The sequence below is a fragment of the Helicoverpa armigera genome, chromosome 5, assembly GCF_030705265.1.
Source record: "Helicoverpa armigera isolate CAAS_96S chromosome 5, ASM3070526v1, whole genome shotgun sequence".
NCBI classification, from domain to species: Eukaryota; Metazoa; Arthropoda; class Insecta; order Lepidoptera; family Noctuidae; genus Helicoverpa; species Helicoverpa armigera.
Window position 1 is genome coordinate 12497917 of NC_087124.1, and position 27093 is coordinate 12525009.

General features: G+C 37.4%; 1 protein-coding gene across 1 annotated transcript; it reads right to left on the reverse strand.

Annotated features, from left to right (window-relative positions):
* On the reverse strand, nucleotides 1–26746 carry LOC110379828 (dual specificity mitogen-activated protein kinase kinase 7). Its single transcript, XM_064034629.1, has 16 exons — nucleotides 26451–26746; nucleotides 23133–23224; nucleotides 22205–22348; nucleotides 21512–21739; nucleotides 21018–21197; nucleotides 19489–19635; nucleotides 18961–19037; nucleotides 18505–18759; nucleotides 18127–18231; nucleotides 17541–17622; nucleotides 10162–10262; nucleotides 9778–9860; nucleotides 9090–9177; nucleotides 8501–8610; nucleotides 3879–3984; nucleotides 1–3407 (listed from the first exon to the last, which is right to left on the reverse strand). The coding sequence occupies exons 1-16, from the start codon at nucleotides 26596–26598 to the stop codon at nucleotides 3329–3331; spliced, it is 2025 nt and encodes a 674-aa protein (XP_063890699.1). The 5' UTR covers nucleotides 26599–26746; the 3' UTR covers nucleotides 1–3328.
* Nucleotides 26747–27093: the final 347 nt, after the last annotated feature.

Consider the following 27093-nt stretch of genomic DNA (forward strand, 5'->3'; position numbering starts at 1 on the left):
TAAAATTTGATCCATATAATACACAATAAAATAATAATTATTGCAATAATATAATAGAAAACAAGTTAATCGTTGTTTCTTAAATAGATTTATTTAAATATAGTCTCGTCTTAACTAACGCGGTTGCACGTTGAGTGGCGCGCGGACTAGAGGGCGCTGCAATCGATCGCCCAGTGGCATTTCATTTGTTGTAAAAAATGGGTGAGAGCAGGTAGAAAATAAAATTAATAAATAATTTACATAATAGATAAGAAAGAAGATTTCTAGGCATTTGAAGAATATTGAAAGAAGTAGGTATAGCAGGTGTTTTGAAAAACAAATAAACCACATTTTGATAATCAAAAGACCAAATAACTCAAAGGTTGGAATGAAATGTCACTGACAAACCGAACACTGGCGCCCAGCGTGGGACACGCGGTGCTAATCACAAACGTTGCTTCAAAATAGCAATTATACGGATAGTTTTTGTAATTCCATCAAGCAATTGCTTCCAATATATATACCTAAAATATTATACGCCAAATTGATGCTTGTGTACATGTAAATACAATTGATTATGGCTTACATTTGTAAATAATGTATTAAATAACGCAATAAAAATAAAACGTAAAGAAATTGTAAAAAATATTTGAACAAAAACTATCCAACGCACATGACGTTTGCTTATATTATTGTACGAATCGATATTCAGCCAACTTCACTGACTACAACTATTTAGTCGATTATTCCAAGCTTTCAAAAAATCTATGGCAGTTTAGTTGACTGAATCGATAAAAGTCAACTATTCGACTAATACAAAGTCAATATAGTCGAGTTACAACACTCGTACACCCGAAGCGAACAAAAAATATATCCGATTTTAATCTATACATTTGGTCAAAATATTAAAAAAGAAATGTACAATTAAATCTACAATAATTATATAAGCTGTAAACACTAACGACGCTCTATTTGTTACAAATCAAAGTACAACTTAATCCATAGAGTACATTCACTGGTCAGTAGCAGAATTCAGACATTATGAATAATATGAATATTAGCAAAGAGGTTACATAAAAATAATAAAATTAAACTGAGTTATTTACTATTTTGTACTTTATATCGGAAACTATTACTTCTTGATAAGACTTTCAAAGTTATTTAAATATTTTTCTTCCTGCCACTGACCAGTGCAAGCACTCATTTATTATATTACAAATAAAAAACTTGCGCTATCGTATTGCATTATCTGTCACTTACAATAAAATATACACGATATTTACAATAATTATAGAAATTGTCTATTACTACTGATTGTCGAATAGGAATACAACCCTAACTGTACAGTGCGTTCTTTTAATTATGTACTGATATGCTTTAAAATCAAAAACAATATTTTTCTGAAGAGAAAAACTGAAAGGGAAGTTGCAGTATTTTTTTTAGATGGCAACTTTTACATGGTGCCTAAGGAGTTGCCATAACATAGTAGTAAACAAAGAAACATGCTTTTAGAAAATCGGAAAGAAATTAGAAGAAAGATAAGATGAAAAAACACGGTTAAATTTTAAAGCACACCAGTATATCAGCCAACGTTAACTCAATTCCCGGTCCAATACGTAAAGTACATATTGTCAAAGCTACACTGCTCGGATTCATAAGAATATACGACCTTATTTCATTGGTGCACATTCTCATTGGTCAGACTGTCATTCGAAATTCAAAATTACTTAGTATTATTGCTTTGTATTTATAAACTGCCAAGAACATGATAAAGTTCTGTGCACCAATAAAATAAAACCTTTTTACAATAGCCCGCGAACGTTTATTTAAATATTCATACATGTGTATAGTCTGTGATTCACAAATGGTGTTGCCATATATTAGCCGAAACACCCAATATTGCTTGTTGTGTTAAAATATCGGGGAAAACGATAAATATTGCCTTTAAAATTTGTACTCTCATCATCAAGACTTGTTCCTGACTTACTTAATATACCGTTTTGTGGAAGGAGAGTAGTTTTAAAAGCATTACCCGACTACGATAAAGCCAGTGCGTGCATTTCACACTAATGTAAAAATTGTTGAATTTCTTGGGTTCTAGTGTAATTAAAAGCTAGTGTGGCTTCCCAAACTAAATTAATTTTATCTTAGTCTTTTCCCTCATTTGTCGAAGAATCAGTTGCATGATAGAATCTCCTTGGTTCATAGTTTAGTTTGAGTGAGACAGACGACGTGAGAGGAAGTTGGCCGTCTGTGTATTTAAAATGAAAAGTAGTCTCTATTGGCTCTGGTTTCACAAAATCTCTCGAACAAATGAGGTACTAATGGCACCGTAGTCAGGCTATTCGCGATCACAGAATCAATTAGTTTATCCCAAAATATAAAACTATGACGTCACAACTCCGTACTAAATGTTCCTTTGTAACTACTAAACGCGTTTGTTCCAAAATATTAATTTAACGTGTACTATGAACATTTTGCTAGGTTCCTATTATCACGCGATAAGCTTTCGAACACCGTGGCTTAATACTGCACGGCCTTTGACTATTTACATAAAGGTACGGTTCCATGAACGCGACTGAACTTGCGACTACAATCTGTCGTTCATATCTGTGTTCTTAAAAGACTGATTACTTAAAATGTAGTCGACGATAATCACATTGAGAGGTAGTTGGTTCATTCGTTATACTCATAGTTACGTTATTAAACGATGGACTATTTTTGTTCTCAGTCATAAACTCAGTCTTAAGTCAGGCACTTTGAATTCATTTTGTTTAACACAGACAAATATAGTATGGCAACTTGTTACATTGTTCTCTCTGTATTCTGAAAACACTTTATTACATTGTTTGTTAAAACTGGGGACACAATTACTGCGACTTGGAAACGTTAGTCGATTATTTCAGTCGCGTACACGAGAACCGTACCTTAAGCAGTAATAAAATACAAAGCGATCGTGCCGTCTTTCTATAGTTTACTATCGATAATTATATATAGCGTAGAACGTTGAACAACAGTGGTTGCGAGGACAACATGGCTTGTGTTACTCAAGTACATAAGTATTCTCTGATTATCCAGTATTTAATGTAATCCAGTTTATGTCCTGTATTGTAAAGCGTTAAAACCGACAATTTATTTTCATTATAGCGTCATAACATAAATAAAACATCGATTTTGTTGCATGAAACACCCGACTTGTCGTACGACAAACCGTTTTTACGAATCCAGTAACAAAACATTCTGTACCTGAGTTGACCACAGCTGAAAGAAAGTATGTAGTGTAGTATGGGTCGAAGCGTTATGTGAGCCACATGAGGGAGTGGGTGAGGCGCGGCTGTGGCGTGGCGCGCTAGTCGGCGGGGCGCGGCGGCGGCGCGCGGGGCGGGAGGGGGGACGCCGGCATGCTCCAACTTTCGCTGTTACCCCATCTGTACGTGTGTGGTAAGAGTTGCATTTATGAGTTTATTTTTTTATAAGTATAGTAAATTACTAACTGCGATTAATAACTAGTTATATTCCTTAAGTCAAAGTATTTTTTTTTAAGAGCTTGCATATGAACTGCCAAACATTATTCAGTAATCAGTCTGTAATTCTTCTACAACGTGCAAAAAATGCATAAGTAAATGATACAAAACAATAATTAACTATGTGTGCTTATGCATTATTTGCGATTTATTTTATTATCACTTATTGAACCGATTTAAATGCAATTTTCTTTCTTCTACCTTAGCTTCATTTAGTCGCATATAAGGGAAAAAATATATATATTAGGGAAAGCTGTTTTATTGTTCAACACAAATTGATTGTTTTTGTGTACTAACTGGAAAAATTAACAGGCTTCAATGTAATAATTATATTATTATTATTTTAACTGTATAAAAAGATAATTGAACACTCACCGATGCTGCACATGGTGCTGATGCTGGCTCCTGGCTGCAAGGTGATGCCACTTGACGTACCCGCTGAGGCGGCGCTTCACCAGCCCCGCGAGCGAGTGCAGCCAGCCTGCGACCGACCACACGCTACCGCTCCGCTAATCGCCCGCCCGCCCGTGCCCACACCGACTCTTTGGTTTACCTCACTTGGCTTTTGGTTCACTGATTTCTTTTGATATGACTTTAGCTCAGAGATACTCGAAACGTTTCTTAATTTTAAAGTCTCACTTGATGAAAAGTTAGTGTTATTTAACTTTGTTTCTGTTGCAGTAAGTGACACATACAGCCCTTAAAATTGAGTAACGTTTCAGTATTCGGCCATTAATCTGACAGATTGAGATGTGAGCAAAAGTTCAATAAAAAGTTTTGAATGTTCATTTAGTAATAGTTATCGATTTTTCATTCTATAATTATTCGAATCTTAAGGTGCGTTTAAACATGATCTGTGGTAATAGGTGAGTTGGCTGAGGTAGGTGATGTGATTTAAATAGATACCCTATTTAAATCAATAATCGAATTGAATCATTTCATATTGAAAGTAAGAATTCTAAAGCGATTTTTTTTTCGTCCACTCATGTCCACCTGTCATTTCACACAGTTCAAGTGTAATCGCACACTTTGGTTCAATTCATCAATTTTTAAAATCAAGCCCCAGAAAATATCTGTATTTAGAAGAAACTTTTTGTACAATTTGCTCACATCTCAGCAGATATATCCAGTGAGGTGTAGGAACCAAGGAGTCGGCTTAGAATGCCCGCTAATGTTACTGACAGCGAAGCTACCATGACGTGAGATGAACTGCGGCTGTCGCGCTCACACCTCGCCAGTAAAAGCTACCTTATTTACGTCGTATGTGGATAGCTTACAAGAAGTTCTTTTTTCTAATTGTCAGTTGAACGGAGACTGATTTTTAACCGACTTCCCAAAAAGGAGGAGGTTCTCAATTCGTCGGGATCTTTTTTTTATGTATGTTCACCGATTACTCGGAGACGCCTGGACCGATTTGCAAAATTTTTTTTTTGTTTAATAGGGTTTACCTCCCAGGTGGTCCCATAGTCACCAGGTCAGGATCTGATGATGGAAACCCTGAGAAATCGAGGGCAACTTTCGAAAATTGTAGGCATACGTAGGGTAAAAGCTTGACACTAAGGCGTATGTCTGATAACACTATGCAGTGGTGAAGATTTGAAGCTGACCTGATGATGAAGTCCAGAGAAGGTTGAGGGAACTTGAACAATGAATGTGTAAACTACCTCGTGTTTGGGCTTATTTTGTTCGTATTGACAAGACCTTTGCAACAGTGTAGGTTTGAAGCTGACCTGATGATGGAGACCAGAGAAGGTCGAGGGAACTCGACAATTGAATATGTAAACTACCTCGTGTTTGGGCTTATATTGTTCGTATTGATAAGAACTTTACACTTATGCGGATAGTGACAACTATGCTTGTCACTGAAAAGCTAAAAATAAAAAACTTTTTACAAAAAAATAAAACCGACTCCCAAAAACACTGAAAAGCAAAAAAAAACTATTCTTAGGTGCATCGGCCTAGAAGTCGGTGGCGAAATAAACTTAGTTACATCCATTAGACACTGCTTTTCAGTGTTTTTGGGAGTCGGTTTTATTTTTTTGTAAAAAGTTTTTTCTATCAAAATTAGGATAGCCAAGATTAAAACCAATTATGATTGAGACCATGTTTATACTCTCTTATAGAAATAGTTGTTATAGTTATAATCATACTGCAAAATGAGCTAGATCAGAGTCCATGAAGAGCATTAAATAGTGATAGAAATTAATTGAACTCAGATTCAGAATCCATAGCGGACAAATTAGAAGTTGTGAGATTTCAAGAGTTCCTAATTATTTGAAGCTAACGTCATTTTCATATATATAATTTCATAATTTGGATACTCATTTTGTTAACTTTCATCGAAGAGTAGTTCATCTTCAATGAATCAGATAATCCTGTAAACCATCCACTTAAACTTCTACAACAATACATAGAATCGCAGTACAAAATCTAGCGAGACGCTTCCCAAGCTACTAACCCTTAGTGTACATACAAGTGTAGCCCTTATTAGCAAGGTGTTAAGGTCGTGTTTAGTGTAGCGAGGCATGTGACAGAGCTACGAATGGGCAGGCGATGTGTGGGACGCGGAAGGATTGCGGCAAAGCACAGACACGGTAAATGGAACCTTTTTTTAAACTTGTACTCTTTAGAGATCTTTTTTTTAATAGGTGGCAGACCAAAAAGTATTCTATGTACTTTGTTATGCAAAAAGTTTGTTTGGATATAAGTACAGTAAATTAAAAAGTTCCATCAAACGTGTTAAAATAACATATTACATACATCAAAACGTCAGTAAGAAACATTTGGGAGAACAAACAATTTTGAAAAGCTGCACTCTTAACAATTGTCAAAAGTGAAAAATATCGCTAAATTTTCATATCGATATGTTGAAAAATACCGATAATTTTATAATTTTCATATCGATATGTTTCACTTTAGCGCATGTCAAGATTGCTGTACATACAATGAGTGGGTTAGGTAATAAATATAATTTGCGGCTACATCTCTAAAGTCGATAATATTTATCGATGTATAAGTCTCTGAACGCCACGATGTTTACGCCTCTTTTGCATTGTATTAGCGTGGCGTACAAAGTGTTAATTAGCACATACAAAAATGTCGACACAAAATTTTGATATCGAGTTTTGTAGATAGAAAATCTTCGGTTTTTATATCGATATTTCTCTCAAATATCATAAAATATTCCTTTAATTTCTATATTTTACTTAGATTTTTATAAAACGTACCTTTGATCTCTATTGTTTTTAATTCAAAACAATAGTTATCAAATACAACATTTCATAATAGATATCAAACATATAAGAGAGACCATTCGATGATAAAATATCGATATTAAAAACACTTATATTTTATGATATAGATACTGTTTTTGTACATTTTATAAAAATCCATCTACAGCACTCGATAAATATACTTCCAATACGTATTTCGGCAAAGCCAGTTTGGCTGTTTTGCTTTATTTGTGCAAAAGCATATAACCGCAAAGCACATAGGACGCGTCAAAAGCATATATCCCATAACTTCATGGTTTTCTTCCTTGATATTTACACAATGGAAGGGTAGAAACAGACTGTATGAGAATGAGATGATTTGTGAAATTATTGCATGGAATTTTCACTCAAAAATAAGATTTTACAGGCATGTCTAAGTATCGATAATTTTTAATTTTATTTTATCGATAAACAATATTTTTAATTCTGAGGCGAAGGAGTATAGAGTAAGATGTAATATCAAATGCAGTGTAGCATTATTGTAGCATTTGGTAAGACATCTTGAAGTACAAGGCACATCATTAAATAAAACTATCCAAAAACTAAGTTTAAACTATAATTTCTAGTAAAAAATTACTCTCAAGTCTTTCAAAACTCAATAAAAAAAATATTTTACTATATAAATATTTTAATTTATTAAATAAATTCCCCGTATTCTGCAATAATTTCACCCATGTATAATACACAGTATGCGTGCGGAGTGACGGCCGGCGCGGACGCGAACTATCTCAGAGTAGTCATAGGCTGGCTGCTCTCCTTCGTCACTAATTGCTATTGTCAATTCAATTATTGCTATAGTTTAGTCTGCAAGCGATCATAGTGATAATTACAGTATTTTTTATATTTAAGGTCGTTTTAAATCTGTTTCCCAAGTTTATTTATAGAGGTGCAAAATATAGTTCATCACATTTCACCGGGAGGCAGTTGTTTTGTGTTTTGTGTCGTTTTGTTAAAAGCGATTTTCATTAATTGGATGTTTAGTGTTGGTGAATATGAGCTACAATATAACGAACATTATTTAAATTTTGATGATCATTAAAACTCATTAAAATTCTATTCTTTGAGATACATTTTAATCGCTCGCAGATTAAACTATAGTAATATGAAAGTTTGACAAGCGACGATTTATGCTATTTTACTACAGAAATCTATTAAAATTCATATTCTTAGCATAAATTGTCGCGTGTATTTATCTCATCAATTTTAAGACATTTTATAAAATAGAAGCGAATATTAATTATATTGTGCTTCATCTAATACGTCTATTATAAGTTACCAGTCTGTTTTACTAATATCTTTTTTTTAAACAAAATAACTGTAAAGTAAAAAAATATAATCATATCTCGATATTTGGGAAAATAACTTGCTCCAAGTTTTCATGGACGTCAAACTTCTATTGCATTAAACACATATAAGTTAAGATATGTATTTATTTAATTTGTAGAAACAAAAAACGAATTAAATATTAGAACCAACAATCTTTTGGACTATATTTTCCATCAAAATATGATAACTCAAATTTCAAATTCAATTCCAAAAAAAGCCTCAATAAACATGAAAACATTATTTTCCTTTTAAGTCGCTAAAAAAAAAATAGGACCAAACTACCACCATCTAACTTGAGATTGAGGACCTCTTATTTTTCTGTCAGTTATAAAACAAAACTAGGAGCAAATTCCTTCCCATACAATTTCCTACACATTCCCCATGGTCTGTGCAACTTACCCTGGTCGTCGTGATGGTGTTTGTGCGCGGCGCTGGGCGGCGGCGGCTCGGCGCGGTACCCGTTACGTAGTTCAGCACGAGTTAAGCTTTGACTACGACCTTCTGATAACCTGGGGAAAACCAAATCACTGATTTAAATTACGCTCTAATCCTATGTAAACAGATGCAGCTCAATACCAGTGTTTTACATGGAGCGGCCTGCCTATCTTACCGAGCAAAAACAAAATGCATTTATTCAAAAATAGCAACCCAATAGGTACTCCATGGAACATTGGTTGTCAGACTTTCTGGGTTTTAACTACCCGTAACAACAAAGATGTTGAAATGGCAGTCAGAATTTTTATAAAAAACTGTTTAAACTTAACGTGCTTTCCGAAACATGGATGATCTCGACATGAGAAGATGACACTTCCATGGATTGACCTCGTCAAGCGTTGCGTACCTTGTCGTCCGGAGGAGGACATTAACCACATACATAATAGTTTTTATATTTAATTACAATAAAGAGAAGACCTAAGCTCTGCTGGTCAATTAACTACAAAAAGTTTTCAAACACAAATAAACATAGTTACTATTATGACAGACTCACCTATCATTGAGTAATAACGGCGAGGGTGGATGCGGATGCAGGCGCTCGTGCAGTGCAGGCGGCTCCAACTCCGTCATGCTGCCGTTTGCTGAAAACAACAGGGGTTGTGTTACATACATAACATACTACTTGTAAGTAATTAATTATACTATGTATATGAATATAATAAATCTAAAAAGTTTGTTCGCTTGTATTCATGTAGGAAATACTAATCCGATTTGATGTGTAAAATTCTCAATAAAATAATAAAAACAATAAGGAATGTTATAATTTTTATCTGAAGACGCTAATGGAGCCGCTTGTGGTAGCTAGTAAATAAATAAAAATATCTTAATGTTACCTTTTTCTTGTAGAACACAATCTCAATAAGGATCAGCTAGTGCTACTGATACTGTCGATATCGATAGTTAAAAACTATCGATATATTGGTCAACCTAGAGGAAGTGTAGTTTAGAACCGACTTATAAAATAACATCACACACGAAACTGTGGATGGATGGAGAGGCAGAGGCAGACCAAGGCAAAGATGAATTGATTGACTAAAAGATGACATGAATAAGAAGAGAGTGGATATTAAAGTAAAGAAATGAATGGAAGCGGAGAACATATTACACCGACACTAAATAACTTGGTTAAGGCGCAGAAAGAAGAAAAGTAGGTAAGTTAATAAGCTGGTGTATATTATTACCTTCGTGTCCTAACATTTGGTGCTGCCGACTGGTTCTTGGTGGGGGCTCGGGCGACCGGCCAGTACTGTGTTCTCTACTTAAACTGGAAACGTAATGTCATTTAATTATCAGAAGCAGAAATAGCAATAAGAACATAGAGAAATCGTGTTAATTATGTATCAGCTCAAATTGCAAAAATATATGTAATGCTCAGAGCATAAAAATTGATTCCATTTTTTTTCTATTTGAATTAAACAGTACTTCGTATGTACTGATATTTTATAAAATGTTGCATATATTTTAATTCGTATGGTGCATCTAAAAAAACATGTTATGTTATTATATATTAAACACACCTACACTCAAAAATATACATCAATACACTTAATTTACAACAAACATACCTTCTATGCCTAGGTGTCGAATGCAGGTCTACCCTCGATCTCCTCTGCTGGTTTTGATGGTAAAACCTCTGCAGGACTATAGGACTAGTGTTACCCGAACTCTGTGTAAACAGATAATATTACTTATTACTTGGACATAAGGTTCATTTTAAAATGGCAAAATGTTATTGAAGTACAGACGAAAGCACACCAACTTGCCTCAATCTGTCAAATTTCTTCAATAGATTTTCAACCTTGTCACTATAGTGGAAGGTTAATTTTCTATTGGTAAAATTTGACAGATTCGGGTAGGTTGAATTGCTGGCGTCTGGACAAAGAAATTTCAACTTTACTGTACTAGATATTAAGCGTACTTTACCATGACAAAACCTTTAGAATTCTAAGTAGGTAGTGTTTGTGTTCCTAATGTGTCAACTACATTATTGAACGTTCTTCTTGTTCAAGACAAATGATCAATACAAAATACACTCTACTGCCATAACACAAGGTTTATTTTGTATTAGCGAAACAGTTGATGCAAAAACACTAAGCCAGTCGTATCACACAAATATAAACCGTACATACATTGCAATAAGATCGATTTTGAAAAGTAGTTAGAATAATGCAATGAATTTTAGTCTTTATTAAGAGTGAATAATGTCAATTGATTTGTTACTTTATGAGCATGTGAACTAGGTCGATTTTAGGATGACAGAAAAATTGTTTGAAAGTTCTATTTACATAAGAAAGAAGTTTATTTCTATTGTAGTCAGTACTGAATGAATGTGATTTGGTTACAGTACAAAGTTGATTGGAGTCATGTATGACGTTTAATATGTAAAAAAACTATAGTTTACTCTATGGCGGAAAACACACGACCAAATGTTACTGCGTCGCCGCAACTTCATAAAAGAAGTACAAACAGCTTCATGGATCTTATATTTCAATGAGGTTGACAGGTTTAGGCATCTTTAAACCGAGTTAGAAAAAGTGGTTCTCATTGACTGTATTTTGTTTTATAATTTTGGTTTATAGATACCATGAAGCTGTAGGTACTTCAAAACCACCCCAATTCTGAAAGCTGATACAGTGTTGCACGCTCAATGGTCTGACAAATTAAGGTGTAGGAAATCTATTTTTAAAACCAGAAACATTATTATAAAACAGTTATGGTATAGGTTGTGTACCCGGTCCGGGTTATAGCCATGTGTGTCTTTCGCTCACATTTTACGTAAGCATTTGAGTATTTCTACTACATATTTTTAATACTCGCTCCACACTTTTCAAGTCAGATCAGTCGGCTAAATCGCGAAAAAGCTTTCAGAACCAGGCTTAACAATAACCCTAAAACAACATCATGCCACACTAGGCGACGCAGTAAGCCACACATACATGTTCGTTGTCCGGCGACTTAGCCACGAGGCGGGGGCTGTGGCAGTAGCCACGCGGCGCCACTTGCAAGAAGCTAATGCTCACTACCGGCCGCCGGTATGTGCTCGCCTAGATTCAGTCTTATATGTAATGTAGTTGGAGGTACAGCATTTTTATATTTATTTAACGTAATAACAGAAAAGTAAATTACTTTTTTATTTTTGTTCCAAAACGTAACATTTCTTCAATCAAATAAATTGATTTTAACACTAACTTTAATTGACTATATTGTCGAAAAAAGCTTTCAGAACCAGGTTTAACAATCAATCCTAGAACAACATCATGCCACACTAGGCGACGCAGTAAGCCACACATACATGTTCGTTGTCCGGCGACTTAGCCACGAGGCGGGGGCTGTGGCAGTAGCCACGCGGCGCCACTTGCGAGAAGCTAATGCTCACTACCGGCCGCCGGTATGTGCTCGCCTAGATTCAGTCTTATATGTATTGTAGTTGGAGGTACAGAATTTTTTATATTTTTCAACCGTAATAACATAGAAATAAATAATATTTTTTTGGATTTAAAATTTTTAAGTAACACTTTTTAAATCAAAACTAAAATTACGAAATAGCCTTCAGAATAAGGGTTAAAAAACAGCCCTAAAACAACATCATGCCACACTCGGCGACGCAGTAAGCCACACATACATGTTCGTTGTCCGGCGACTTAGCCACGAGGCGGGGGCTGTGGCAGTAGCCACGCGGCGCCACTTGCGAGAAGCTAATGCTCACTACCGGCCGCCGGTATGTGCTCGCCTAGATTCGAGTCTTATATGTAATGTGGTTGGAGGTACAGAATTTTTACATTTATTTAACTTCAAAATAAAAATAAATTTGTCAGTGGCAGAATCGTCGATATCGACGGCATTGATTGCCAGAAACAAAAAATAAAATAAAAATAAATTGTTTTTTTTTTAAATTGTTGTTTCAAAATGGAACACTTTTTAAGTCAGATCAGTTGGTTTTACGGCAACTATTGATTGAGTAGAACCATGAAACAGCTTTCAGAACCAGGTTTAACAATCAACCCTAAAACAACATCATGCCACACTAGGCGACGCAGTAAGCCACACATACATGTTCGTTGTCCGGCGACTTAGCCACGAGGCGGGGGCTGTGGCAGTAGCCACGCGGCGCCACTTGCGAGAAGCTAATGCTCACTACCGGCCGCCGGTATGTGCTCGCCTAGATTCAGTCTTATATGTAATGTGGTTGGAGGTACAGAATTCTCAATATTTATTTAACTTCAAAATAAAAATAAATTTGTCGGTGGCAGAATCGTCGACATCGACGGCATTGATTGCCAGTAACAAAAAATAGAATAGAATAAAAATAAATTGTTTTTTTTTTTTAATTTTTGTTTCAAAATGGAACACTTTTTAAGTCAGATCAGTTGGTTTTACGGCAAATATTGATTGAGTAGAACCATGAAACAGCTTTCAGAACCAGGTTTAACAATCAACCCTAAAACAACATCATGCGACACTAGGCGACGCAGTAAGCCACACATACATGGCAGTAGCCACGCGGCGCCACTTGCGAGAAGCTAATGCTCACTACCGGCCGCCGGTATGTGCTCGCCTAGATTCAGTCTTATATGTATTGTAGTTGGAGGTACAGAATTGTTATATTTATTTAACGTTATAACAGTATTTTTTTCGATTTTTTAATTTTAAAACAGATTTGCTAAAATAACGAAAAAGCTTTCAGAAATAGGATCAACAAACAACCCTAAAACAACATCATGCGACACTAGGCGACGCAGTATGCGACTTAGCCACGAGGCGGGGGCTGTGGCAGTAGCCACGCGGCGCCACTTGCGAGAAGCTAATGCTCACTACCGGTCGCCGGTGTGTGCTCGCCTAGATTGAGTCTTATATGTATTGTAGTTGGAGGTACAGAATTTTTTATATTTTTTAACCGTAATAACAAAGAAATAAATATTTTTTTTTGGATTTAAAATTTTTAAGTAACACTTTTTCAATCAAAACTAAAATTACGCTAAAGCTTTCAGAATCAGAGTAAATAAACAATCCTAAAACAACATCATGCGACACTCGGCGACGCAGTAAGCCACACACATGTTCGTTGTCCGGCGACTTAGCCACGAGGCGGGGGCTGTGGCAGTAGCCACGCGGCGCCACTTGCGAGAAGCTAATGCTCACTACCGGCCGCCGGTATGTGCTCGCCTAGATTGAGGCTTATATGTATTGAAGTTGGAGGTACAGAGTTTTAACATTTATTTAACGTAATAACAGAAAAGTAAATTACATTTTCAATTTTTGTTCCAAAACGTAACATTTCTTAAATCAAATAAATTGATTTTAACACTAACTTTAATTGACTATATTGTCGAAAAAAGCTTTCAGAACCAGGATTAACAAACAACCCTAAAACAACATCATGCCACACTCGGCGACGCAGTAAGCCACACATACATGTTCGTTGTCCGGCGACTTAGCCACGAGGCGGGGGCTGTGGCAGTAGCCACGCGGCGCCACTTGCGAGAAGCTAATGCTCACTACCGGCCGCCGGTATGTGCTCGCCTAGATTCAGTCTTATATGTATTGTAGTTGGAGGTACAGAATTGTTATATTTATTTAACGTTATAACAGTATTTTTTTCGATTTTTTAATTTTAAAACAGATTTGCTAAAATAACGAAAAAGCTTTCAGAAATAGGATCAACAAACAACCCTAAAACAACATCATGCGACACTAGGCGACGCAGTATGCGACTTAGCCACGAGGCGGGGGCTGTGGCAGTAGCCACGCGGCGCCACTTGCGAGAAGCTAATGCTCACTACCGGCCGCCGGTGTGTGCTCGCCTAGATTGAGTCTTATATGTATTGTAGTTGGAGGTACAGAATTTTTTATATTTTTTAACCGTAATAACAAAGAAATAAATATTTTTTTTTGGATTTAAAATTTTTAAGTAACACTTTTTCAATCAAAACTAAAATTACGCTAAAGCTTTCAGAATCAGAGTAAATAAACAATCCTAAAACAACATCATGCGACACTCGGCGACGCAGTAAGCCACACATACATGTTCGTTGTCCGGCGACTTAGCCACGAGGCGGGGGCTGTGGCAGTAGCCACGCGGCGCCACTTGCGAGAAGCTAATGCTCACTACCGGCCGCCGGTATGTGCTCGCCTAGATTGAGGCTTATATGTATTGAAGTTGGAGGTACAGAGTTTTAACATTTATTTAACGTAATAACAGAAAAGTAAATTACATTTTCAATTTTTGTTCCAAAACGTAACATTTCTTAAATCAAATAAATTGATTTTAACACTAACTTTAATTGACTATATTGTCGAAAAAAGCTTTCAGAACCAGGATTAACAAACAACCCTAAAACAACATCATGCCACACTCGGCGACGCAGTAAGCCACACATACATGTTCGTTGTCCGGCGACTTAGCCACGAGGCGGGGGCTGTGGCAGTAGCCACGCGGCGCCACTTGCGAGAAGCTAATGCTCACTACCGGCCGCCGGTGTGTGCTCGCCTAGATTGAGTCTTATATGTATTGTAGTTGGAGGTACAGAATTTTTTATATTTTTTAACCGTAATAACAAAGAAATAAATATTTTGTTTTTGTTTAAATTTTTTAAGTAACTCTTTATAAATCAGATTTACTAAAATGACAAAAAAGCTTTCAGAATCAGGATTAACAAACAACCCTAAAACAACATCATGCCACACCAGGCGACGCAGTAAGCCACACATACATGTTCGTTGTCCGGCGACTTAGCCACGAGGCGGGGGCTGTGGCAGTAGCCACGCGGCGCCACTTGCGAGAAGCTAATGCTCACTACCGGCCGCCGGTATGTGCTCGCCTAGATTCAGTCTTATATGTATTGTAGTTGGAGGTACAGAGTTTTTTATATTTTTCAACCGTAATAACATAGAAATAAATAATATTTTTTTGGATTTAAAATTTTTAAGTAACACTTTTTAAATTAGATTTACTAAAATCATAAGAAAGCTTTCAGAATCAGTTTTAACAATCAACCCTAAAACAACATCATGCCACACTCGGCGACGCAGTAAGCCACACATACATGTTCGTTGTCCGGCGACTTAGCCACGAGGCGGGGGCTGTGGCAGTAGCCACGCGGCGCCACTTGCGACAAGCTAATGCTCACTACCGGCCGCCGGTATGTGCTCGCCTAGATTCACTCTTATATGTATTGTAGTTGGAGATACAGAATTTTTACATTTATTTACCGTAACTAGCTTTTGCCCGCAACTTCGTTCGCGTGGAATAGTGACTATCAGCAGATTTTTTATTTGACCAATAGATGGCGCTATATGTCCGGAATAATTTTATTTTTATTTTTTTTTGTAATAAAAACTATCCTATGTCCTTTCTCAAGTTTCAAACTATGTCTGTACCAAATTTCACACAAATCGGTTCAGTAGTTTAGGCGTGAAGAAAAGACAGACAGACAGACAGAAAGACAGACAGACAGACAGACAGAGTTACTTTCGCATTTATAATATTAGTTTGGATAAGAATGTTTATATTACATAATGTACTGTAATAACAGATTTTTGTTTTTTTTCGATTTTTAATTTTTGTTAAAAAACTTGACACTTTTAAAATCAAATTTACTAAAATTACGCTAAAGCTTTCAGAACCAGAGTTAACAAACAACCCTAGAACAACATCATGCCACACTAGGCGACGCAGTAAGCCACACATACATGTTCGTTGTCCGGCGACTTAGCCACGAGGCGGGGGCTGTGGCAGTAGCCACGCGGCGCCACTTGCGAGAAGCTAATGCTCACTACCGGCCGCCGGTATGTGCTCGCCTAGATTCAGTCTTATATGTATTATAGTTGGAGGTACAGATTTTTTTTTATTTATTTAACGTAATAACAGAAAAATAAATAATATTTTTTTTCGCTTTTTAATTTTTGTTAAAAAACATAACACTTATTAAATCAGATTTACTGAAATTACGAAAAAGCTTTCAGAACCAGTATTCACAAACAACCCTAAAACAACATCATGCGACACTAGGCGACGCAGTAAGCCACACATACATGTTCGTTGTCCGGCGACTTAGCCACGAGGCGGGGGCTGTGGCAGTAGCCACGCGGCGCCACTTGCGAGAAGCTAATGCTCACTACCGGCCGCCGGTATGTGCTCGCCTAGATTCAGTCTTATATGTATTATAATTGGACGTACAGATTTTTTTATATTTTTCAACCGTAATAACATAGAAATAAATAATATTTTTTTCTGGATTTAAAATTTTTAAGTAACATTTTTTAAATTAGATTTACTAAAATCACATAAAAGCTTTCTGAATCGGAGTAAATAAACAACCCTAAACCAACATCATGCCACACCAGGCGACGCAGTAAGCCACACATACATGTTCGTTGTCCGGCGACTTAGCCACGAGGCGGGGGCTGTGGCAGTAGCCACGCGGCGCCACTTGCGAGAAGCTAATGCTCACTACCGGCCGCCGGTATGTGCTCGCCTAGATTCGAGTCTTATATGTATTGTAGTTTGAGGTACGAAAGTGCACAGAAACAAAAAATCGCTCAAATTTTGAAAAAAAAAAAAACAGTCGACTTAGGATTTTATAGTAAATTACATTTATTTCGTAGATACGAAAATTCAGTACCTCTAAATTATAGCCAACGCAATAGGTCTTGGAAGACAGTGGGATAAATCACTTTTGGTGCCATAACATTTTATATGAATCATCATGTGTGCAAACATTGCTTCTGCACTGTTTGCCACGGCCTTTACGTTAACTTTAACAACTCTAAGACCCATTTTCATCGACAACATAAACATAAATTATTCATAAAACAACTGTTAACTATGAATTTTCCCGTTCAATTTCTAAAATAAACAGTTGTTTTGAGTAAATCTGACGTTTTTGCTGTGGATGAATTTGGGCAATAGTTTTGTGGTGGGGATCGTGTATGAATAGCGACTTACAGCAGGAGAGGCTCGCCAGCGGTTGTCGGCGGACACGCGACGGACTGGCGGCGGCGGGGGAGATGCACATGCGTCTATTGTTCTATAGAGAAACGAAATTATAATATAGTGAATAGAGGATAACAAATAGCATGAAAAAACTGCCTTAGTTCTAGAAAAGTTAAGTAAGGTTTGTGTTGATCGTAAAATTATGCTTTTAATAGGTATTTTTTGAGTTTAATTTAACCACACATATCTTCAATATAACCACAAAGTGGATCCCGGAGGATGGAAGGCGACCGAGAGGGAGACCAAGGAAACGCTGGAGGGAAGATTTGGACAGCTTCCTCTCGGACTGGCCTCAAGCAGCGAGGGATAAAGAAAAGTGGAAGGCTTTGGGGGAGGCCTTTGCCCAGCAGTGGGACAGCACAGGCTAATAAAAAAAAAACTTCTTGAGGAACTCTAGCTATACACTTTAAGATAACATCGGTAGTAGATGATGGATATGGGCACACTCTATACACCACCACTTTGATGAATTACTAATACTACAATATTGTTCAATATATTATTTTGGCGATTACTGAATCAAGATTTATGATGTTACCTTCTCCTAGGATAAGGCGAGTGGTTGCACATATCAGTTTCTAGGCTCGTGGGCTGCGAGCTGCTGCCGCCCGCGCTCGCGTTACTGCTCGTCGCCCACCATGCTCTGTAATCAATATCATATATAGAAGTTTTGTAAATTAAGCCTTATTGTTTAATTCATAGAATTTAATTTTGCTTGGTAATATTATTTAACGTAATGAATACAGACTCAAGCATATATCTTGGCAAATTTTATTGTGACACTCCCATGGACCATGCAAATGGTGGAAAACCGTCAACGGCACAGACGGTTGTTCTCAATCGCACCACTATTTGTAATTCCAATAAAGACTTTTTTTGCAATTTTATTTTTTCAAAAAAGTTACTAATTACTTACCTAGCCGGCGTAGGCGTGACTTGCTCCATCCAATGCTGAGAACTAGTCACAAAGTTCCTCACAGGCTGCGGCGTGACGGGCGTCTCGACGCCATTGCTAGCCGGCTGTGACGTCACACCGGCCGGCTTGTTCCCCGCGATGGAGAGGGAGGCGTACCAGGCGCCGACGGAGATGGAACTGCGAGCTGATTTCACTACGAACGGGTGTTCTAGAAGCTTCGCGTATTTTGGGCGCTGTCTGTAGTTTTTTGTTAGGCTGGAATAGATGATTTTTAGGTAAGGTTCCAAGTGGCATAGCAATTGTGTTTTTGTCAGATATGTTGTTGGTAGTTGAAAAATTATTCACACATTCACAATTTTTTGTGAGTATATTATCTACATTTCATAATACTCGAAGTAAAATATAAGCAGAGTTGAAGTAAAGTGTTAAATGATGACAGTTGAAATGAAAACATACCACTGTGACACGAATAGTTTGAATTCTGGTGAGAAGTCATCTGTGTCCGGTAGTTGAGGCGGATCATCCGCTATTACCTGCGGAAATAGAAAAAAAAATAGATTTTGAGTTATAGGGGTCGAATTTGGCCCGAAATGGTTCGTGTAATATAACCCACGGCCGGTGTGTCGCTTTTTTTTGCTCGAACTTGGCGGACACACTGCCGTGTGTCTAGATAATTATCATGAAGACTAAAAACGGAACTACTTTCGAGATACAAAATGAAGGCTAACTACCCGCAGTGCCCCCGGCAAGCCGGGTGTATTATGTTTTATTCTATTTATTTATTCCTTCATTTCAGGCAATTAGGACCCATAAAAATACAAAAGAAATGCCATTATTATATATTACTATACCAATCGGTTATGTTGCCGACATGGATAAGTAGAAAATTAATACAGCGCTATAGCTCTCGATTTCTCTCTGGCCGACACTGTAGCCCTAACATAAAGCACCCCGAAAATAACACAATTTTAAAGTTCCACTCACCCTGGTGAGCACTTCAAAGTCGTTCTGACAGTCCCGGTAGGGGAAGACGCCGGTGGCGAGCTCGACGAGCGAGATGCCCAGCGACCACACGTCCGCGCGGATGTCGTAGTCCGGCCGCGTCGGGTCCGGCGGGTCTATCCGCTCAGGCTGGGGAAATAACGTTATTTTGATTAATTCAAATAAAAAATGGACTTCAAAACAAATTTATATGATAAACTTAGGTAGCAGTTTGCAATATTTTTTTATTCTTTACGGCTTATGCCAAATTTCAGGACGTTAAAGGTCTTTTATAGGAGGTTATGTTAGGTGACAGTTTTCCTGGCAAAGCCTTGGCAACCCAATTCTGAAATCCACCCGACTGAAGACTTTTGTCATGGTCAGGAATAGACAGCTTGTATGGTAAGGTATACTCACGGCCATGTAGGCAGCACAGCCCGCGCTCCGAGTCTTCGCCTTGGAGTCGACGAGGCGGCCGCTGATGCCGAAGTCACACAGCTTGACGTTGTGTACACTATGGTATACTCACGGCCATGTAGGCAGCACAGCCCGCGCTCCGAGTCTTCGCCTTGAGTCGACGAGGCGGCCGCTGATGCCGAAGTCACACAGCTTGACGTTGTGTACACTATGGTATACTCACGGCCATGTAGGCAGCACAGCCCGCGCTCCGAGTCTTCGCCTTGAGTCGACGAGGCGGCCGCTGATGCCGAAGTCACACAGCTTGACGTTGTGTACACTATGGTATACTCACGGCCATGTAGGCAGCACAGCCCGCGCTCCGAGTCTTCGCCTTGAGTCGACGAGGCGGCCGCTGATGCCGAAGTCACACAGCTTGACGTTGTGTACACTATGGTATACTCACGGCCATGTAGGCAGCACAGCCCGCGCTCCGAGTCTTCGCCTTGGAGTCGACGAGGCGGCCGCTGATGCCGAAGTCACACAGCTTGACGTTGTGTACACTATGGTATACTCACGGCCATGTAGGCAGCACAGCCCGCGCTCCGAGTCTTCGCCTTGGAGTCGACGAGGCGGCCGCTGATGCCGAAGTCACAGAGCTTGACGTTGTGTACACTATGGTATACTCACGGCCATGTAGGCAGCACAGCCCGCGCTCCGAGTCTTCGCCTTGAGTCGACGAGGCGGCCGCTGATGCCGAAGTCACACAGCTTGACGTTGTGTACACTATGGTATACTCACGGCCATGTAGGCAGCACAGCCCGCGCTCCGAGTCTTCGCCTTGGAGTCGACGAGGCGGCCGCTGATGCCGAAGTCACAGAGCTTGACGTTGTGTACACTATGGTATACTCACGGCCATGTAGGCAGCACAGCCCGCGCTCCGAGTCTTCGCCTTGGAGTCGACGAGGCGGCCGCTGATGCCGAAGTCACACAGCTTGACGTTGTGTACACTATGGTATACTCACGGCCATGTAGGCAGCACAGCCCGCGCTCCGAGTCTTCGCCTTGAGTCGACGAGGCGGCCGCTGATGCCGAAGTCACACAGCTTGACGTTGTGTACACTATGGTATACTCACGGCCATGTAGGCAGCACAGCCCGCGCTCCGAGTCTTCGCCTTGGAGTCGACGAGGCGGCCGCTGATGCCGAAGTCACACAGCTTGACGTTGCCGCGCTCGTCTAGGAGGATGTTGCTCGGCTTCACGTCGCGGTGGATGACGCCGTGCGTGTCTTTCAGGTACGATAGAGCGTTCACCGTCTGCGGAATTAATATACGAGAGTCATTATCTGCCTCATCATCATCATCTGTCTAAACTTTTAAGAACTATTTTGCATGTAGCGGTTGGCTTCCAGCCTTAACGGCATGCAGCTATATACCAATGTTTTACCTAATTGCATAATGTTATTCAGCATTTTGTAAACTCTTTTTTAGAAGAGTCCAAGTTATATCTAGGCAAATAAAATTAAGGCTTCATCTCTATCATTCCTTACAGAAGGTATTTTAAAATGCAGCCAATATTTTCTTGTTACCTGATAAAATTGCCAAATATAGAAATAGTTTACAAAACTCACCGCCACAGTAACCTTCCCCAGTATAGCCTCAGGTATGGGTGCTCCGAGCCTCTTGAGCAGCTTATCGAAGCAAGAAGCCATGAGCTCCATGCAGATCCACACGTCAGCATCGGTCACGAAGCAGCCCAAACACCTCACGATGTACGGACAGTCGTGGGACCGGACTACTACGTCTAAATCCATTAGAATGCGTTTGGTTTCTTCTGAGTTGCCGGAGCGACGCATTTGCTGTTAAATGGATAAGTATAGAATTTGTTAAATATAAATAGTGACATAATAAGCAGACATTTTGTATGTCGCAATGTGGATCGTTGAACTGTTATTTGCCTTTTTTAAGAGCATGAGTGGAACAGATTAACTATCTTAAATAACCTTTTTTAGATTGTATCCAGGTGCGCTACGTAAATCATTCATGACACAACTAAGTTCTTCAACTTTCACAAATAAAGTTTGAACTAAAAACTAGTAGAAGTTAGATGAAAAACTGGTGTAACCGAATATGACCGAATATGAACTCTGTGCTTCTGTAACTCTTTCATGGGTAGAATTTAGAACCCGCTTCAAATATTCTAATTAAGAATGAAATGACGAGGACAATTTTTCTCAAGATATGTGATGATATAGGTATGATGTCTACAAATTTCTTATGATAATCCCCAACCGGCACACTACTTAAGAAAAGTTTGTGCTTACCTTAACAGCTATAACAGTGTTAGAAGGCTTGTGCAGCATCTTGACGACATGACCGCAGGTGCCGCTGCCGAGCTCGCCCAGCTGCTGCAAGTCGTCCACGTGCGATCTGTACTCTACGCCGTCTACGTTCAGTTTGCCGCTCACCTGTGAACATGTTATATTATTATGTATTATATTAGCTTTATTTCTACTAAGCAGTTTGTACAATGAAGACTAGACTATATTATTTATTTTATTTTTGCTATGTGGCCCCTCTATAAGTAAAAGCCTCCTCAATTTCTTTCCATGTTTCTCTGTCTTTGGCTATGCGCATCCATCTTTTCCCTGCTATGTTTACAATCTCATCTGGCCTCTTTTTCTTCTGTCTATCTACACCTCTTTTGCCTATTGGACCCGGATGTTTAGTTGTTTTTTATGATGTATTGAGATGTTGAATTATCGTAATACTACGAGTTAATAAATAAAGGGAAAACTTATGGTGGGTTGCAACATTGAGCTAAAACGATAACTCAACGATTTTCATTTGTCCAATGAGTTGACCAATGGGTGGTAAGTATATATTGATTATGGTTTGGTATGGTAAAGTTGATATAAGAATAGGGAACTGTTTATCATTTATTACATATCTTACTATGTTCTGATAATCTTCTACATCATCAATATGATAGTGTAATATCTTACCATCTTATGATAATCTTCTATAATAAAATATCATCAGGATGATTAGTGAGTAAAAAATAGCAAACTCATCAGATTGTCATGATAGATATCTCATGTTCTTTACAATTTACAACTACTGAATTTGAAAAATTCTTTCACTATTGGGAACTTACATCATCCCTGAGTAACTTAGGCTATATTTTATATGTTCAAGAATTAATTACATTATAGTTGTGTATAGCTAAATAATTTAGTACTGTTACTTTACCTTGTACACCTCTCGCATTCTGTATTCAGTCTCAGTAGCTTGCGGTGATCTCGGTGGAAACGGTGGGATTTCTCTGTTTGAAAACATAAGTGCTGAAACAAAAAAATACTTTTAGTTAAGAATACGATCCTAATAATTTGTACAAAGTTAAGCAATAAGAAGGACTGAGTATATACTGCTACTACTGTAATAAGAGTGACTGAACCCCTGAAAAAACTACTAGTTATTAAGAAATCAATTGAGCTGGTTTCAGAGATTGTTTTAGATAAAATTATTTGTACACCTTTAAAATTCAAGTACAAAGTACAAATAACTGCTATGTTTAATAGAATAGCAACCAGCAAGTGAAAGTGAGTATTTTGGCACAGTTTGTATCAACAAATCATTTTCAATCATTTATTTATGTCATCTGGCATTATTAAATTTCTTATCAATTGGCTGATGAAAGAAAGCTTTCAAGTAAAGTCAGCTATAGTTAATTTATTACATCTATACATACTAATATTAGAAAGAGGAAACATTTTTTCTTTGTTTGTTTGTCCCTGATAACTTAGAATTAATTTGACAAATTAATTCACTGTTGGAAAACTACACACTTCCCCAATAACATTATCCATGTGTGTGGGTGAAACTGTGGGAAAACAGCTAGTTAAGGCAAAAAGTGTAAACAAATAAAGTGTGACTTGTATAAACTAAGGAAGTAATGGTTTAACTTGATAACTTCTTATTATCAGATTCTCACAAACATATTAAGGACTACTAAAGGCAAGTTTTACCCCTATTATCCCTAAAGATAAAACATATAAGTCTTATCTTCCATAATGGCTTTTAATTAGCCCGGACAAATATTTTGTCTACAACTGTTGTGATTATTTGTAGAGAAATTATAAATTTTTGAAGAAATTCAAAAGAAGTTGATCAACTTGTTATTTTATGTAAACAAACTGAATCTATTATAATCCCTGGCAGTAATTGATAGTTAATCGAAGTTTAATACATCAAATGAATAATCCACAAAGACAAAGAAACATTTGAGGGGAACTACCCTTGTGGAGGAAAAGGTAAAAAGGCTAGCAAACAATTGACAGTTATGTAGAAGCATCAATGAATATGAACCTTATTTATCACATAACAACATCACACTAATATTCTTTACTTGAAAGTTTACATGTATGTTACACTACTATACAAAACCTATAGAATACATTTTTAAGGCACTTTGAAGTAGTAGTTCAGATCAGTAGTAGTTGATTATGCCAGTCTCAAAACTGTAAATATCAACGTGGTGAACCTTAAAATCAATTGGTATTTTAGGAATGTTATTAAATGTATATTGGTAGTAAAATAATGATAATTCCTGCAGTAACAAGTTTATAGTTGCCAAGGCAAACAGATAACAAATAGATACAACTCATTTTGATAAATACTACATAGGTATTTAGGAATTATCTCTGTTATGGACCATGTGATTAATTCGGGCATTATTTATAATGCCCGAGCATTATGAATAATGTCTAGCTTTATCGGGCCAAGTGATTAATAACTATCTTAACTTCATTATTTATCACATTGCACGGGCATTATTATATTGCTACATGACAGATGGGCAATTTGATAATCAAGCTATATTTAACGCGGTGCGAGGGCGGGAAGGGAAGTACGCATGGCGTGACACACTTTGGCCAATCAGAGACCATTTTAATTATATTTTCATTTGACTTTTATTAAGAGAAAATGTTAATTATGCCAAATAGTGAATCTGATTGCTTAAACTTTAGTTTATTTTGTTTTATAATAATATGTCATTTCTATAAAACAAAGATATGTTCTAATTTTTTTGTTTAATTATAAAATTTAATTATATTTTTAAGAGAAATTATAAGTCTAGCCACAAAATTATTTATTGGACAAATTAAAAAACATTGTATTAAAAATTGAAGTTAGTGACGAAAACGAATCGCTGCAAAACCGACTCCACGTAGTCTTGTCTGCCCTACCCCTAGAGTGCAATTCAAAACCGAGCCGAGGCCGAGCCGGCCAGCAAGCCGAAGCTGCGGTGGTGAGCGTGAAAACCATCTGCGACGATAAGCTCGCATGGGACCGCCGGAGCCCCGCAGCGTCGGAGCCGTGACAGAAGCCATGCTTGCTGCATGTTGCATGATTACTTCCATACTGGGTCAATTAATATGGGATGTGTTATATTTTAAAGCTCGACGCTTTATTAATTGTGGTTGACTTAGTAATTTAGAAGGCAACATACATTTTTGGGGGCTCATGATATTAAAAAGAAGCCTGTTTAATTAGCACCCTATTTTAATATGACTTTCTTTAACTTTCAAATGCAAAAACTAGTGGATTTTTAAGGCAGAAGTCCTTCATAATAAATCCAAATCATGAGGCTGATTATCTAAGTGGTTTAATATTCAGTTTATTTTAAGTTAAATGTCAATAACAATAAAACAATTGAAATTAAATATGTTTGTATTAATTTGCCCAAAAGGTCACGGGCAATATGTATAGTGCCCGGTCAATTTGATTATTTGAATAATTATCATCAAATTGCACTCTCATATTGGGCATTTTTCATAATGGCCGGGCATTATGTATACTGCCCAATTTATCACTTGGTCCATAACATCTCCACAACACAATAGATTTAAGGTAGAACCAAAGTTCACTGTTTGCCAATAATTTCTATACATTATCATAGCATAATTTACTGAGTCAACTCTCTTAGACTATCTTTTAAGATCTTTCATGACCTTTAGACTTTTAGTATGATTTAGAAGAACTATGGGGAACATAAACTTTTGCATTGTATTATCTGCACAAAATACAACACAAAATTGATCTCATAGAGCATCCTAAGTGACAGTGTACAAGTTAAAACAAAAACATTATTGCAATGTACTGGTCCCTGTCTTAAATACAAGCTACCGCTCACTCGATGCCAATTTATGCAAATAATTTGTAGACAATGTGCAGGCCAGGCGACAGGGAAGCTGCTCGCATGTATTATAACATATTAATTTGTCACTGAATACTGCATAACCTTTTGGCATATTGATAACAGGCCACTGTTCCTACAGACAAACCTTGGCTTAAATTATACTGTTCTAACTATCAAAGAATGTCTAATATGCGTGTAGCGAACAATTTATAAGCCGTATATGCTAAATTACAACCAAAATTTACAGCACAGCGTCGAAATAACGCATAAAACGTAAAAATAAAGTGTAATGGGAATGGTTATAAAATCAAATGAGTCAAGATACAAAGTGCACGTGCACAGAATATCTGTATGATCGGTATACTCACGGGGCCTCGGCCTGCTCCTGCCGCTCCCAGGTCTAGGAGTCCCAATTCCACCTTGGTTGTTGAAACCACCTTCTCTTTCAATACGCATTTCATTTTCGAATCTTTCTTGCAAACCTTTCAGTTTCCCCTCAATCGAACTACGTGACATTATAGCAACTAAAATAGTCCACTGATAACATTTAAGTACTTATTACAAAACAAATATACTAAATTTTATTTACACAAAATTACAATGAAAAGCGCAGCAGTCCAAGGATTTCCTTCAATTTCCTTCGACAACCATTTCCATTCGCTCATTTTTAATCTTTATTCTCATTTCGTCATTCGCTCACACGATCAAATGGCTCTTTTTGTAACCTAACCATAAGAAAAGTATTTTTTGTCTTATTCTTACTTGTAGAAAAGTGTTATGCTGTACTTTTGTAGAAAGCAATTCAATTTTGCAGGGTTACGGGTTTCAGGTGTCAGAAAGAAAACGTTTTGAAAATAAATGACAAAAATTTTGATTTTATAGGATATTTTAAATCATTAAATACATAATTTTATGGGCATTTTGAAATTAAATAAGATATTTTTTATTTATACTGTGTTGGTACGAGACATTTTATGTGCATCTATATTTCAGAACGTACATTTTTTTTTC

What these genes read in the sequence shown, in the direction of transcription:
- LOC110379828 (XM_064034629.1), bottom strand. Translation starts at nt 26,598, where the DNA reads ATGTCACGTAGTTCGATTGAGGGGAAACTGAAAGGTTTGCAAGAAAGA. An exon ending in GAATGCGAGAGGTGTACAAG is followed by an intron (nt 22,349 to 23,132) that starts GTAAAGTAACAG and finishes ACATGTTCACAG; the next exon opens with GTGAGCGGCAAACTGAACGT. An exon ending in AAACTATTCGTGTCACAGTG is followed by an intron (nt 18,760 to 18,960) that starts GTATGTTTTCAT and finishes CATCTATTCCAG; the next exon opens with CCTAACAAAAAACTACAGAC.